This window comes from Eretmochelys imbricata, chromosome 1, assembly GCF_965152235.1.
Source record: "Eretmochelys imbricata isolate rEreImb1 chromosome 1, rEreImb1.hap1, whole genome shotgun sequence".
NCBI lineage: Eukaryota > Metazoa > Chordata > Testudines > Cheloniidae > Eretmochelys > Eretmochelys imbricata.
The window spans coordinates 186,133,175-186,150,484 of NC_135572.1; the positions used below are offsets into that span (position 1 = coordinate 186,133,175).

A 17,310-nucleotide genomic window follows, 5' to 3' on the forward strand; every position below is an offset into this window, starting at 1 on the left:
AAACTGTACCTAGCCTAAAGTAGGTTTTAAAATGTATTTTCTTAGTATTTAAGTACAATATATTTTCCTTGCTAAATTTTCTCCTGCACAACTTCTAATAGTATGTAAACCAATCCTTGTTTACTTTTATGTGAGGGTGTGGTTTATGTCTGAGCTCAGAAAACCTATGGGGCTTTCCATGGGACATTGGGCATATCTGCACCTGAGCTGGAAGGTGTCATTTCCAGTTTGCAAAGACATTCCCTCTCTCTCTGATCAAGCTAAAAATAGAAGCGTATCTGCAGCGGTAGAAGAGGTAGCCGCTCAAGTAAGGACCGCTGGTCTTGGTTGGGATTGTGCTCAGGGCAGTTAGCTGCTCCTGCCACCACAGCTACACTCAATCAGACCTTCTAGCTCCAGTGTAAACAGACAGACAGATTCCTACGTTGCTTTTGTAAATGGGACTTAGGCACCTTCTAAAATGTTGCCTGTTGCCTTTCCTGAAGACCCTTATGGGCACACTTTCTGAATTGTGTTTCCTTTTCCACAGGTGTCTTCCTTGGTTAAACGTCACCTTTAAAAGGAAACATGGATCCCATAAACTCAACTGAACAAAATTACACATCAGAAGAACTGTTTAAAACAGTGACATCAAAGATTCTTGTTTCATTTACTCTTTCTGTGCTGGCACTAATGACAACGGCCATCAACTCTCTGGTGATGACTGCAATAATTGTGACAAAGAAGCTCCATCACCCTGCCAACTATTTAATCTGCTCCCTTGCAGTCACTGATTTTCTAGTTGCAGTCCTAGTGATGCCCTTCAGCATTGTGTATATTGTGAAGGAGACCTGGATCATGGGACAAATAATGTGTGACGTTTGGCTGAGCGTTGACATTATGTGCTGTACCTGTTCTATCTTGCATCTCTCTGCTATTGCTTTGGATCGGTACCGAGCAATCACAGATGCTGTGGAGTATGCCAGGAAAAGAACACCAAAACATGCAGGCATCATGATTGCAGTGGTGTGGATCATATCCATTTTTATCTCTATGCCTCCTTTGTTCTGGAGGCACCAGACAACCAGCAAAGATGACGAATGCATCATCAAACACGACCACATAGCTTTCACTATTTACTGCACATTTGGAGCCTTTTACATCCCACTGGCATTGATTCTGATCCTTTATTATAAAATCTACAAAGCAGCAAAGACATTTCACAGAAGGAGCGTAAGCCGCATTGTAAGAGAGGAGGTAAATGGACAAGTCCTCTTGGAACCGAGTGAGAGAAGCACCAAATTGGCTTTGACGCACTACACAACAGATAAAACATCTGATCCCTCGACAGACTTGGATAAAATCCATACCACATTGCGAAGCCCTAAGTCAGAGGCCAAACAAGAGAAAACCTGGAAAAAACAAAGAATCTCCAGCACGAGAGAAAGAAAGGCAGCAACTACCCTGGGCTTGATTTTGGGCGCATTTGTGATCTGCTGGCTCCCCTTTTTTGTAAAGGAAGTTGTTGTTAACACCTGTGAAAGATGTCATATTTCAGAAGAAATGTCCAATTTCCTGACATGGCTGGGATACATCAATTCTCTTATTAACCCGCTAATCTATACAATCTTTAATGAAGACTTCAAGAAAGCATTTCAGAAGCTTGTGCAATGCAAGCAATGACAGAGTATTTGGTCTTCTAACACTGAACCTGAAAAGAGATTTTTTTTAAAATATATATAAATTGATAAGACTTCTAAAGAGAGACATTTGTTGTGTTTAGGAAAGACATACACATACATGGCAAGGTGCGACTGATACAAAGGTAAGCTGTAAAGAGACAGATTCTCTGGGGTCAATGTTGTGCTGGAAAAGGAGAGGTTCCGTATGGCCCCAATCCTGTATAGAGACTTATGCAGCTGCTTAGCTTTAAGACACAAGTAGTCTTAGTCAACCACTTATATGCTTAAAATTAAGCTCATTCATAAGTCTTTGCGGGATCGGAGCCTAAAACATCACTTACTGATCATACTACAAGGCTAAATGCTGCGTTGCTTTGCTTAGGCAAAACTTACCGCCATCAATGGGTGTTTCAATCGAGTAAAACACAGCCAGGATTTGGTCCATAAAGCATTTGTGAAAAGGGAGAATACCTGTTTTCATTAAGGGCTCGATCATACCGTTTAGGCACAGGCCTGCAGTGGGGGCAGTGTGGAGCCACCCTATCCCACGCTAGGTAGGGGGCACTCTTAGGATATGCAGCATCCTACCAGAGCCTGCTGGGGTGCAGCTATTGCCCTGACTCCTCACACCTCCCTTTGAGATGAAGTGTACCTCTGGGCATGCACTGAGGGACCACTACCCCCTTGCAGCACAGAAGGCTCTCCAGCTGTTCGCGAGCCTTGGCAAAGTAGTCCAGTGAGAACAAGCATTATGTGTTCTCCATGGTCTCTCACGCCCACACAGAGGATGGTCGCAATCTTGACCTAGGTAAGATGAACCAACAGCCGGAGCACCCAGGATGAGGGGAGTACAGTTCATTGTTTAAATGGTGACAAGTAGCAGCAACTGAAGAGTCTCTGAAGTGTCAGATTGCAGCTGGCCAAGGTTTGGGAGTGCAAGTGGTGAGGAAGGTGTAAAATGCCTCCCTGCTTGTGCCTCCTTCCCCAGTGACCTCAGATGACAGGCACAAGCACAGTCCTTGTACTCCCGATGCCCAGGGCTGCTCCCTGCTAATACCCCTTAGTGCCCCAGCCATCTCAAAGGTGGGGTTGGGATACAGCCCTAGCCCAGGGGGGCTGGAACAATTTTTATAGCGAGGATGCAAGAGCCACTGAACCAAAATATACATACATGACGTGGATTCCATCATATACATATCTTCCCTGTATATGATGGAATCCACATCAAGCTCAGGGGTGCAGCAGCACCCCCAGCACCCCTCGTTCCAGCACCTATGGGTATGCAGGGAAACTACCACCCCTGAAAGACTGTTGGTTGCACCCCCAATGCAGGTCTGTGGCTCAAAGCCACAACAGAGCCCCTTGTTAGACTGCTATAAAAACTTCAGACCAGTGGTTCACACCCTTTCAGGACTAAATATACCAGTTTGCCAGGCTAAGCCATTGGCTTTATTAGCCTGTGTTCACTGCCTACCACATCCAACTGTGTCTTCTAACAGCCACTGGAACTTGGGCTACTCCTAATGTCAAAGCCAAGAGTGCAAGCAGCAGCAGTGAGGTTCCTAGCTAACACAGGGTGTGGTAGTTTAGGGCATCTGTTACAAAAGCCTGAAGTACAGTACTTGGTACCTATACCCTTGGTTTGAAGAACTGTTGCTTCTATAAAGCGTTGCTCATCTTTAATTTTAAGAGACATATTGCACTCAAAGTATTAGACAAAAAAATCCTGTGTGTAACCAAAGGAAAGCAATGTTGTTTTTCGTGTATGCTGAACTCTAGAATTAACAGCTTTTTGTATTTTGTCAGCTAGTTACCAGCTGAGACAGCAACAACATAAAAAAAAAAAAAAGAGGCATTTCTTGCAAAACAACTATTAGATTCAAAGCTTGTTGTGTTTAGCTTATGTTTCTGCCACTTTGAATTTATTGCCGGGGTTCCTGCCTCCACACCAAGATTTGATTGAGGTTACTCAGGTGTGTCAGATTAGCAACTGCATATTTGCCTCACTATTGATTCCAGACATATATCCACCAGCTTGTCTAGGAATCCAATTCAAAGCTTAGCTATACCATCTACGTAGCTGAGTTAGATTTTAAAAACCACTAGGATATGACAGAATGGATCGTGGCTGCATATAAATACTTTTCATACTCCAGGTAACCCAAAGCATCGCAGTGAGTGTACACTGACTCAGCAGCCACTCTGTCCTTAGCAACAGTCTGTAATGTCCAAATCCATTGTGCTGCAAGTGAACATAACTTAGAATCATAGAATATCAGAGTTGGAAGGGACCTCAGGAGGTCATCTAGTCCAACCCCCTGCTCAAAGCAGGGCCAATCCCTGATTTTTGCCCCAGATCCCAAATGGCCCACTCAAGGATTGAACTTACAACCCTGGGTTTAGCAGGCCAATGCTCAAACCACTGAGCTATCCCTCCCCCCGATAGCTTGTCCCCTACTCTCTGCAAACAGTGCCATGGAATCCAACTTTCAAAAAGACACACCACCAAAGGCATCTCCCTGTAACATTTCAATGGAAGGATTTCACCTCCAACAGTGCAGTGCTTCCCGACTACCGCCATCTCCAGCTTGGATAGCCTGGGGTGGGTCTTGAACCCAGGAGCTGCTAACCCAGAAGTCAGAGTGCTACTACCTGAGCAGTGCGTGGTGGATCCCGTCCGTTTTCAGAGCTGGTGCTGAGGGCCAGAGTATATTACTTTCACTTATAAGCCACTTGGTGACACATTGTGAAAGCGGATGAGAGACAAAAATAGGCATTGCTGTTGGGGAGAAAGGTCCTGAAGCTATCAGATCTAGATACAATGGCTCAGGCTCAAAGAATGGCACAATATACAGATAAAGAGAGAGTTGTCATTTTTGCATCTTGCTAGTAGTATACACTAACTCCAATTAAGTTGCTAAACAAGATGCAGAGGTGGTTTCCTTGTATTGTTTTCCCCGCGCTGCATCTGTTTATCATTGAACACACCAGTAGTGTAAGATGTGACGCCAACAAATCTATGGTAATTAGTGGGTAATTTTCCTATTTAAAAACAAAAAAAAAACATCCCACTTGCAGATCATGGCGTACTATTTCTTTAGTGGCTAACTGTTTCCCATCACCTCCAGTTCTCTAACAGCATCCAGGATCTCCCTCCTCATACACACACACGATTTGTTTCACCTCTGGTGTTTCTCCAGCATGCTGTACGTGTGTGTAAGAGTTTAATTTCTTCTTGGACTGAAGTAGTTCTGGATCACATGATTCAGTACCTCTGCTGTTTACAGCCTTGTGCTTTCACTCACACGCAAAAGTACATCAACAGCAGTAGGCATACCCTGGCCTGACGTTTTGCTAGCAGAATGGGCTACCTTGGTTTTACATTTCATTTGTTTTTAAATGCATGATTTTAGGCATCCAACTAAAATTTGACTGCACTTAAGTCTCACTGAAATTTTACCCTGTAACCTGCCCCTATGAAAAGGTTCTTAGTAAATGGGAAAAAGTGTGCGTATATGGATATATATAAAATCAAAATAGGAAGCTTTTTATAGCCCCCTCCCCTCGTTCTCTGTCTGGAGTAATTGATAGCAGTAGTAGGTTATCATCCTCTTTGTGGACCAGCACTTGAGGGGGATAGTCACAGGGGATTTCACAGCTCTTTGTTGGCAGTAGAGAAAGGGTGAGACTCAGGAACTTTGGGTTCCATTCCAGGTCCTGGTGGTGAGTGGTCTCTCATAGGTACAGACTTCTCCCCATTCCATCAAGTGTGACCCCTTCTGCTAGGAGGAGGTCACAGTTGGATCAGCTCCACCCCCTCCAAACTGTCCCCGTCTTGTCTCTTCCACACCCCTGGTTCCTTGTCCTAGTCTCCTTGCCCAGCCAGTCCCAGTTCCTCACTTCCTTCTCCCCTTCCCTGGCTTCCAGTCCGTGTCTCCCTTCAGCATCTAATCTGTCTCCCACCACCTCCCGGCTTTTTGTCCTGGCAGTCCCAGTTCTCCCCCCACAGTCCAGTGCCTTGTCACATCTTTCTTCCCTCCCACACGACTTCCTAGGCCCAGTCTCCTTGTCCAAACAGTCCTAGTCTTTCCCCCACCTCCTCCTCAGATCTCAGTGTTTCTACCCATGACCCAGCCAACTGCCTCACAGTTCCTTTCTCTCCTCCTGTCCACCCCATTTCCCTCACCAGGTCTTAGTGTCCTTGCCCAATTAGTCCCAACGCTCCCCCTCCCCAAACTCTCAGTCAGTTTGTCTCCCCTTCTGCAGTCCCAATCTCCTTTTCCTCTCCCTAGTCTGCTGTTTGTCCCCTCTGCTTTCAAATCAGGCATCTTTCTCGTCCCCCACCACTGCCTGGGCACAGACCGGGGGAGGGGAGTGTCACAGGCTCCCTGCTCTTGAAAGCAGCTGCCCAGCCTGACCCCAACTTGGAGGATTAATTAGAGGGAAAATTCAGCTTTGATGCTGGAGACCCGAGCATGCTCAGTTCTGTGGGGATGGTACAGATGCCATCTGATCAGCAATGGGAGCCATGAGAGGCTGGAGCATGCTCAATGTGCATGGAATCTTTAATGTTAATAGACAAAAATCTCTGAAGTCTGAACATGTGAACTGTGATTTTTCAAAGGCTTAGAACTAGGCTGGGATGGATTAGATTTAATTGGTAAACATCCATTTCACTGTGTATACACCAAACAAACAATATTTTCATTGATGATCATTGAAATTTACAGATAAATACCACTCTCTCTTTCTTTGCCTGAGAACACAGTTTTACTTTTTATATGTTGACATATGATGTTGGCAATTTGTGTTTTAACAGTTAAAGCTTCAGCTTTTTGATTCTCAACATCTACTGTCAATTGTGGAAAATGGGAGGGGGTCAGATCACAATGGTGAACATTTACATCTATAAAAATCTTTAAAAAAAAAAAAGATTGCTTAGAAATCAACTGATATAATCTATCCACACCATGAAAAAAATAAAAATTGAATTCGGCCAAGCCTTATGCCTTGGCTACATTTGGGTGGATTTTCACAGGGATAGCAAAAGGGACATCCTTGACACCAGCCACCTCCTTGCTATATTTCAAGTCCCTGCCCTAAAGCATGGCCACTAGAACTTTTCAAAGAAAAAAATCTCAACAATTTAACATGTGCAAAACCAACATTTTTCCTAGCCTCATTCTCAGAAATACCCGAGCCCTTTTGGGTGAAGTTTTCCAGAAATATTCAGCCTGAGACACCTACCTCACATGGAACATTTTAGCCCAAATGGTTAAGGTTTGATAAAGGTAAAAGCAATTAAAAACAGTGTCTTATATTAGGAACTGCCAGGCAACCTTAAGAGATCGTGCTACTAGTTCCTGCTATTCTGAAACAATTTGGAATACTGAACAGTTAGTCCCCAGTTTAAATTCATTTTTACTGTAAAAAATGAAGTAGTTGAAGAGACCACACCTAGTATGTGAGAGCAGGTAGTCTCAGTTGGGTCACTTTTTCCTCTCCCCAGGTTGCTTTATTGTTCTTTTTCTCCCTGAATGTCTCCCTGACCCCCCTCAGAAGGGCATGAAGATTTGTGAGCACGTTTATTTTAGTGAGGAGGTCTCACTTGTATACCATTGTGAGCTGGGGCACAATTGCATCAAGAGACACACCCATCCAATCGATCAGAGTGTGCTTTTGGACAATCAGGATCTGCAGCCATCCTCTAAACTCTTAATGCCATTAGTTGCAGTATTAATAGTGCCATCTTTGTAACAATGAGAGGAAAATCACTCGACAGGCAACTCCAAACTCAACATATTATACCTGTCAGAATACACTTGGTCTTTGCTGTCCATGTGACTATGACAGTATAAAACCCTGGTTGTGGCAGTGTGAGGGAAGATTCCTTTTTTCCCCTATACAGGGTATGTGAAAAGGACCGTTAGAAACCTTGTAAAGATTAAAGGCAAACATTTAATGCTACATTGCTACGGGTCAGAACCTGCAACAGCCAAGAGGTTTTGCCCAAAGCAGCAAACCCATTGAATTCTAGGGACCAGGATTGTGTAGGGCGTCCCACTCTTTTGGCCCTGTGCCACTTCCTCTAGCTCCGAGAGAGTGCAGAGGCAGTTTTTCTGGGTAGCCATAAGTAAAGACAATGAATCACACCTCCCCCATCCCCCGCACGCAAAATTATACATGAATACACGCATATCTAATCCTGGAGCCCTGCTGACACAGATATGTTACAAAGATGCCTGCCCACCGGTATCCCCAGATTCAGTCCACATCAGACCCCCTTCTTGCCATTATGGCCACACATTTGAGAAGCAGAGGGGTAAGTTAGGAGTTAGCACATGGCGCAGAGGGTAGATGTACAGGTTTGGTCTTGGAGTGTTTCTTCATGCACCGGCTGTGGGTATGCAAAACCCCACAATGCACCACATGGGACAGGGTGGGATTGGTCTCTGAATAAAGGGGCATAGTTAGATCCAAGTTCTAAGCCTTCCACTGTTGCCAACCACAGGGTGCACTTAGGTCACATTTTCATGCTTTTTTGTGCAATCATGAGGGTTATAAACATTTTTGGAAGTGAAATTTGATTCTCTTGTGTAGCTACCTGGCTCAGGGGCTTTATGACATATTAGGAGATTTTCAAGACTTGGGAAACTTGACTCAGCACAGGTTTGCCAAGAGGCACCAGGTTACAGATTTTGATCATATAAAATGGTGCAGAAGGAAGTCAGTAACGTCGGTGTGAATAATGCGGCACTAAACAGAAACTCATCTGTGTCAAAATGATCTGGTGCCAAACCTTGTAGCTGAGCAAGTCAATAATGTTAGCGGAGCAAAGTAACAACACTAGTACAATCTTATTGAATCTGGAGTCTAAAAAACCAGAGGCTTCTCCTCTCTCTTACGTTCCAATCAATTTTTGTTTCAACTATAAACCTTCGAGCCCCTGAAGACATTTCTAACAGAAACATTTTTGGATAAAAGAACAGTTGGCTTGGTTAGTTAAATAGCTGACATACTAACTGCATATTAAAATTCTCGAGACAGAGTAATGCCAAAAAAAGTATTTAAGTGGTGAATCACATCAGTTATTTGAGTGATGATATTTTTAATACAATAATAGTTCAAATCACTTGAATCCATGTTTTAGGGAAGGTATAATTTTAGCTCCAGTTCTGAAGATATAAGAAGTTGCTACATAAAAAATGAACAGTATTAGCAAATATGTTCTCATCTCCACTTATAGCCCAAGATGGCTTCTAGGTCCATAGTAACGTGTCACCATTCCAAAATTAAACATTGCTTTCTTCTTTCTAAATATCCATTGCATTGAAACTCAAGTTAATCTTTATCCTTTAGCTTTTTAAAAACAGCAGTTACTCCTTTTTATAGCACTAGTGAAACAATTAAGGTGTAATCAGACGAACTAATAATCTTCATGCTTTAGGATATAACCAGTGGTAGACAATTTTTGCAATATCTAGAGCTTCATTGGCAACACCCCAGCATTTGAAGGCTGCACCTAATTAGTGGTGCCTGCTAGCGGTCACTCTACTTACAGTTAGTTTCCATTATATTACAGAACTCCAAGGAACAGTCCTCAACTATTTGAGCTAAAAGATCAGCCATAGGAGGTCTCGAGTTCTTTCTGTGCTGCAAACAGCTGATGGAAGAGGACATGTTCTCCCACTCGCATACACAAGCACACAGATCCTGAATCAGTGGGAACAAAGTGGGGGTCTCTAGCCACCCACAACAAAAACTGCCACAAATTACAACCTATTTTCTTCAAATGAAAACAGTATGCAATTTAAGGGGGCATAATGCTGAAGAATCTGAAGTGGTAGTAAAGCAGCCAGCCAGTTCTAAACATGGGGAAAGACAAATAAGCATGAAGTACAAAATTCAAATTAGGCTATTTATTTATTTTTTTAAATAACCTGTATCTCAAGAATAGTTTGATGGATTTTTCTTCCACATTTGCCTTCAGGTTAAATCTGGTCATTTCCAATGTCCCCAATCAATTCTCCAGGCGGGCAACCTATTGCAGCTAAAGCTGAACTTTACATTAGAAGATTGTTGCAACCTCAACTGTTGAGTCTTATCTCCCCGTAATTTCACTTTATGATGTCAATGCACTGAAGAAATATTAAGTAACTAACCCTCACTGCCTCCCTTTGAGGTAGGTAGGTATTATCTCCATTTTACAGATGAGTGAAAAAGCACAGAAAAAAGAAAAGTTTAGTGCCCAACATTTTCAGAAGCTTGGACAGCAGCAAATAGTCATTTGGGTGCCATCCAGGAGGCTGAAAGATGGTGACTGGTCCACACCCAAGCTAACTGAGCAGCCAATGGCTTGAGCACAGGCACCCAGTTAGGTGTCCCCGTGAACTCCTGAAAATGCTAAAGGTCTGCACCAGGTGCTCAAAAATTAATTGTACTAAGAGAATGGACTATGCCAGGAGGTGCAACAAAAGCTATTTAAATAGCAGCCCTGATGGGTTGCTTGCAATCTGTGCACCCTTAAACCATGATGGTGCACAGAGCAATGACCCACATACACACTGAAGAGAGAGAGAAAACGAACACAGGATTTAGTGAGGGTTTATAGAATTAATACAGGGAAGGAGGGAAAGTCAGGATTAGGGCAGGGGCTACATAAGGCCGGGAAGAGATAGAAAGGGCTGTGGCTGACATACCCAACTTTTGAGAGAGAGCAGGACAGCAATGTGAAGTTCCATGTATACATCATGAGACACGGTGTATTTTTAAAAAAATAATAGATCTATTATACATTTAAAAAAAAATAAACCTCTTTCAAATGAAACCTGATTTCAATACAAAATGGGTTAAGGCCTATTCTACTTGTAATCTCTGAAGACATTTAAATTAAAAAAAAATATGCTGAACCCATGAGCCTGTATCAAAAACGTTGCCTGAAAAGTCTGCTTGTCGAAAGAAAGAAAGAAAGAATCAGGGGAAAGCATCTAAACTTTTGAAACAAAGCTCTATAAATAGGGCACAATGGGTCTTTCATGAAGGGCTTGATCTGGTAGGGGACCCAGAGGCAGTGCTGCTGGTGCAAGAAATTGGCGAAGTCATCACAGGCATTGGGGGACAGCTTCTTACTCTAGGAGACACCAACAGGATCATCCACTTAGCCCAGTTGGGTGGTCTCAGTCTCCTATTTTATAGCGGCTCCCTACCTGAGCTCTGATTGGCTCAGTTCATAAATTACAATTTTTTTTACTTCAACCACCATGGGCAGTTACTCTCCAGCTCATGGAAAAACACTGATTGCTCAGTAACTACCAGACATTGTGTCTGGGTGACTGGTCACTTCAAGTAAATGGCCTTGGTCTGTGTCCTTGCATGCTTGCAGAGAGACACAAATCCATTAATTTCTCAACTGCCCCCCCATCTCTAAACAATCAAATACTGCAGTGCAAAAGGCATGTAGGTATTACGGGCAGAAGCCTTGAATTGCTGGTAGTTGGTGTGCTTTTCTGGGGGCAGAGGAGTTCTTAGCAAGGGAGCAGGAGCAGAGGGCGCAACCAGCAAGGAGCAAAACTGGTGCCAAAGCAGGACACCAGGGGAAGAAGAGAGAACATTCTTCAGAGTGCAGCCTCTAGTGTTGATTTCAACACCTGGGAACTTGAAGGAAAAAACCTGCCATGGGGGCAGGTTGTAAAAAAGACCCCTATCGGGGAATATTTTCAAGAAATTCCTGTACCTCTGGGTAAAAAGGAACATGTGTCAAATGTAAGCAGTGCAAGAAAGAGCTGCAAGGCCTGGTTGTCAGAATAAAACAACATGAAAAATGCTCTTCAAGAGGCAATGACTTTGAAGATGATGTGGACAGGTCTGAACTATCTGGATCAACTGGTTAGTAAACTTATTTTTGCACCATTCTTATGGATGACCCACCATGTCTTACTATGCTGCTAAAAGATACATTTGTGTTTTGGGTGATTACTTACTTCTGAACTTCAAAATGTTTGTGTTCAAAATATAATTAGTAAGTTAATTAGTTGTGGGAGTATTTATCAATTACATTTTTACTGATACTGCTGGACTTCTGAAGTGATTTTTTTATTGCTCAATAGTGCAATCATCCTAGGTGAAGATTTCCTGTTTAATAGTAAAGTTTTATTAGGCACTTATGAATTTTAACATATAAAAAGTGTTTTTCCCCCCCAATATGTTTGGTATGGTGCTAGAGATAAGGGTTCAAACAGATTTAAATAATCCTTACGCTAGATTAATTATTTTCAGTATGAACTGGGTTTAGAATTAATTGTATTGCTTCAACAGCGGTATAAATAGCTGCAGTAAGAGGAATCTTTCATTTACAATCTCATGTTTTTAAAGCAGTGCACTGAGTAATACTAAAGGAGTGACTGTGACTTTTCTTTTTTTTTTTACCATATTTTTTTCCCCAGAGTCCAGGTTACACATAAGGGGCTACGAATGTCCATCATCTGCAACTTCAGAGTCATCTGCCAACACCACAAGCAGCATGGCAACTACACATTTGTCAGACAGTAAATTACCTGTAATAAAAAACACCACACAGCCTTTCTTCATCATCCGGTAACACCCTAGATGACTTAATAATCAGGACCAGCAAATTCCAGCAAGACTCCAGAGATGAAAAGATTGCTTGGTTCACTTTTGCAACACATCCTCCTTTTTGTCTTGTTTAGAACAAACGTTTCATTGACAAGTTTCGCTCATTACGACCAGTCAACGCTCCACCCAACAGAGCAGACATCCCTGGAAGGTTCCTGGATACAATCTATAAGAAGTAAACTGAATAGTGTGTAATAAATATTGACAGGAAATTCATTAAATTGATGGGTGGAGCAATGTACACAATGATCCAGTAGTCTGTGCTTGTGTGACAACAAAGACGGAGTTGTCTATTTTATAGAAACAATTGATCCATCAGGAAACATGCATTTAGCAGAATATTTAAGCAGCAGTAAAATCGATAAACTGTGAACAAAAAATTCAAGTGTATACCTTTGTCATAGGCAATGCTGCAAATGTAGCAAAGATTACACAAAATCTAGAAGATAATGAAGGAAACCTGAAACGTACAACATTATGGGTACAGTGCTCATTTGCTGCATCTTTTAGCCAAAGACTTACGTACAACTCCAAGAATAAGAGAAAACGTTGCTGAAATTGCAAAATATTCTCATCACCACCAGTTCGCTTCAGCAAAGAGAACAGGAGGGTCTAAACTAATTTTCCTCTATGAAGTACAATGGAATTCAGTGGTTGACTGTTTTGAGCTATTTATTAAGAATTGTCCTATTCTGATGACAATTTGTGAAGAAAATTGCAACAAAACAGATGGAACTACTATAGCCAAAGTAGTCAACATCAGACTAAAGAGAATATACATGATGTACTGAAATACAGATATCTATTTCCATAGCCTTAAACAAACAGTAGAACGACTACTGCTGTATTGCTGAAGTTGTTGAAATTTGGAAAGAACTTTGAGACATTAAAAAAAGAAATACTCAACTACAAAGTTAAATTGCAGGCAGTAAAGAAACAAATGGATCAAGCACTTACTGCACTTAATTTTCTGGCCAATTACCAGGTATATATGTAACTGCTGAAGAAGCAGCAGCTGCTATGACATGGGGTATCACTAATTATACCAATAATAAATTTCAGGGCTGGACGTGAACCATTCAAGCAGTACATGTTTGCTGATGATGGTTTAAAGAAAGTCACACCACTGAACTGGTGGAAATCACTAGCTAAGCACCTGGAACCAGACTTTGATGAAGTGCTAAACCAGTTTTAGACAGCGGTAGCCTCTTCTGCAGGTACAGAAAAAATATTCTCTTTATTTGGACTCATTCATTCCAAACTGAGAAATCAATTGGGAGTTGGAGAAAAAACAACAACACAAAAACTTGTCTGTGTCTTCTAGTCTATGAATAAGAGTAAGGAGGGAGAGGATGAGATCTACTAGTTGAAAAGTTTGAAAGACAGTTTAGAGTAATTTAGGAAACAATCTCATTTTCAAGAGACTTGGGCAAGTAGGACCTTAAGTTCCAGTCACTTTCACGTAGGCATATTTGAAAATTTGCCCAGGCTGACCCCAAATAAACAATTTAATTCACTAACTACAGTTAATCCTTCTGTTTAATAAATCATTTAGCTGTAAATGTGAAATGTGTTTTGATGAGAAATTTATGTATCCAAAACATTTAAGGTTGTTTTGTTTAATAAAATATATTTTATATGCTGTTTTGTGTTCAATTACATTTTAGTTTCCATCCTAATGTAGCCTGACACAAATCATGAGCAAAAAGTTAATTCTCTAGTAAATAAAAAAATATCATTCACCATTTTCTAGTATACTAAAAAAATGTACAATTAATAAGAATCTGAAAATATTAAGCTATACAATTCCTTGAATAAATGTGTGTAGTTATAGTGTTCCCTTCTAGGAAGCAAAACATGGTACCAAGGCTAGTGTGAAGCTCTATTGAGTTGAAAAATCAACATATTTTAATAATTCTGTCAACCAATGAGAATGCACCTTTCTTTAGAAAATTACTGAAGTCAAATGGAAATGTGGTTAAATCATCGATTTTAAGTCAAGACTTTCCATTTGGTGAAATTATGATTAAATCAACCCACCCTGTTATGAGGCAACTCAAGGAAAAGGGGAAGGTGGCAAGAGGGAGAGAGAGGCTCAGCAGGAGTCTCCTAATGAGATCCATTAGCCACAAAGGCACTTCCTTGACTTTGCTACACTTCTATACGAGCTACGCAGGCCCACTCCAAAGTCAGCCGACATCTCCAGAGAACTGAACAGGGAGCTCGACCAGCCGCCACAGACACCATCCCCTTCAGAGTCACCACTGCACTTAGCACCTTTACTTACTGCATCCTTTCAGATAACATTACTGGCCCCAGCTAGTCCATTGTTTGTGTGTGCCTAGGAGCTTTCTAAGTGCTGTGATCTGCAGGCCTCCCACAGGCCTGGGTACAGACCAAGGGATAATTTCAAAGGCATAAATGGCCTTTAGGCACCTAACTGCCATTAAAAACCAGTGAAAACTAATGCTTGAATGCCATCTGTGCCTTTGAAAAGTCTTCCCCCATATTAACACACCTAGAGATAGGCAGATCCAACATCAGATTATGCTGGAATTCTAAGCCAGGGCAAAATTCTCATCTACATTGGACGTGATAGGCGGCATGCACACAACCTTCGGAGGAGGTCCAGGAGAGACAGTGCAGCCAATAACGTGTGTTATGGGACACAAAGACAGAATCACACAACAACTATTTTCCTTTCTTGCCCAACCTACACAGGTCTCCAGTTCACTGGATGTGGAACTAAAAAACAGTAGAACCAAACTCACTTTGCTTTCTGCATTCCTCCGCCCCCCCTCAACTGAAGTAATGAGAAATCATTGAAAACACTCTTTCACTTGCAGGCTGAAGCTTGGAGAGACAAAAACTTGAGCTCTCCCTACATACAATGAAATATAAAATTGAGTGACATTTCTGTGATCCATCCCTTCCATTTACCCTGCTCCAAGTCCTGGCTGTTCCCACCCACAGCAAATGTGCACAATGGAGCAAGCAAGAGAGTCGGTTTAAATAGAGACATGAATTTCATTTATTTTAAATAATTAGACAAAAGAGCTCATTTGAAAGAATCTCTAGTGGGATGAAGTAGGGTAGGAAATCAAAGAAAAGATATGGCAAAGGATGAGAGGGTAGAACTTGTACAGGGGCAAAGAGTATACTGGGGTTGTGGGGGAATTAAGTATTTGTGTACATGCTGTGAAAGAGGATATAAATAATCTGGGAAGATTAGACAATCCAACAGGACAAGAGCAGATTATTCATTTAGGGCTTGATTCCCACCCCACCCCCCACCCCGACTCACTCAGGCTGAGCAGTACCTTTCTCTTTGAGTAGTCTCCCTGACATCTAAAACTGCACCTGAAGCAACAGCATGTTTGCACTGGCCATGCTATTTCTACAGGCGCCATCTCACTGCTTCAGTTACCAATGGTTCAGAAACAGCCAAAGGGTGCAGTGAAAGGAGGAATCACTGCACAGTTGTACATGGATGACAATCTAGTAAAATAGATGGAGGGCTCTGACAGAGTTTTGAAGGTGTGGACCTTACAAAGGGCAACCTCTGCATGCTTGGCAATGGGTTTGGGGAAGAGCCCCACTCTGCTACACCTAGGGAGCTTTGCACCTTCCAACCTTCCCAGGAGAGTGGGAGAGAGACTCAGTTGTAGTCATCACCTCCTTTGAGACGAGGACCACCAAACATGGTCCAAAAACTACAAAACCTTGCACAGGGAGTTAAAACTAGTCCACAGAGAAATCCAACAAGATCCTTCAGAGCATAAAAATGGCCTCACAAAGTTTTTTTTTAAAAATGGTTCAGAAGGCATCTAAAGCCAATACGCAACAGTAACTAAGGAGGATGTTAAACAACAGCTACTAAAGTCAGACGTGTTTAAATCATCAGGTCCCCAGATACTTGCCTCCAAGAGTTTTAAAAGGAGCTCTCCGTCCTATTAATGTTAATTGTCAGTAAGTTTTAGGACCCTGGGGAAGTACAAGGACTGGAAAAAAGCTCATTTTGTTTCAAATTTAAAAGGGGTAAAGAAGATGACCTGAGTAATTATAAGCCTGTCAGCATGACATCAGTCCTAGGCAAAATAATGAAATAGCTGATGGGGACTTGATTAATAAAGAATTAAAGGAGGGTAATATAATTGATGCCAATCAACACAGATTAATGGAAAATAGATCTTGTCAAACTAACTGGATTTTTTCTTTTAAAGAGAGATGGCTAGTTTGGTTGAAGTTAATTGATGTAATGTACTTAGACCTCAAAGGCATTTAAGTTGGTACCACATGGCATATTTTAAATTTTAAATCAAGCTTGGATGTTTTTCTAAAATAATATGCTCTAGTTCAAACAGGAATTAATTCAGGGAAGTTCTATATAGCATACGTGAAATAGGTAGGACTAGAGGATCCCAGTGGTCCTGTTTGACCTGTGAATCTATCAAAAAAAAATAAAAAGCATCAACAGACCCAGAAAGATCCCTGTAACATCTCTGCTATCTTACCATAACAATTTGGCAGTGAATAGCTTTGCAGATCAGACCCCACAATCTATACTATTTGCCTTGCCATTCAAGCTGTACTGCTCTCTTCACATCAGTGCAGATTTTCATTTTTATGTATTTGGGTGTACATATTAGAACGGAGCTCCTCTTAAGGCTTTGAGGGCCTGATTTTTCTTAAAAAAAGATATTATAGATAATGATGCAGATGGGTGCTTTTGAAAACCCCACTAGGTGCCTCTCATTGATTTCAATGGGAGTTAGGCACCTAAATAACTTGAGGATCTGAGTCTTACTGCTTTTGACCTTTGATAAACCCAATCACACCAACAAGGATAAAACCAGCAGCCTTTCCTCACCCCAAACCGGAAAGTAACCAACCAAAGTATGAAAGACAAGCCCAGGCACTGCTCCCCTCTACCCACGATTACCAGCTCTCTCCATACCCCTCATTCTCCCAAATCCGAGGAAAACAGAGGACTTTTTCCACATCTCCTGAAAACCAG

At 41.8% G+C, this 17,310-nt stretch overlaps 1 protein-coding gene across 1 annotated transcript; it reads left to right on the forward strand.

The window, feature by feature from the left end:
- The first annotated feature begins 567 nt into the window (after positions 1-567).
- Positions 568-1,662, forward strand: HTR1F (5-hydroxytryptamine receptor 1F). The gene has a single exon (XM_077807280.1). It carries the CDS (start codon positions 568-570, stop codon positions 1,660-1,662), a length of 1,095 nt encoding a protein of 364 aa, XP_077663406.1.
- The last annotated feature ends 15,648 nt before the right edge of the window (positions 1,663-17,310 follow it).

What these genes read in the sequence shown, in the direction of transcription:
- HTR1F (XM_077807280.1), top strand. Translation starts at nt 568, where the DNA reads ATGGATCCCATAAACTCAACTGAACAAAATTACACATCAGAAGAACTG.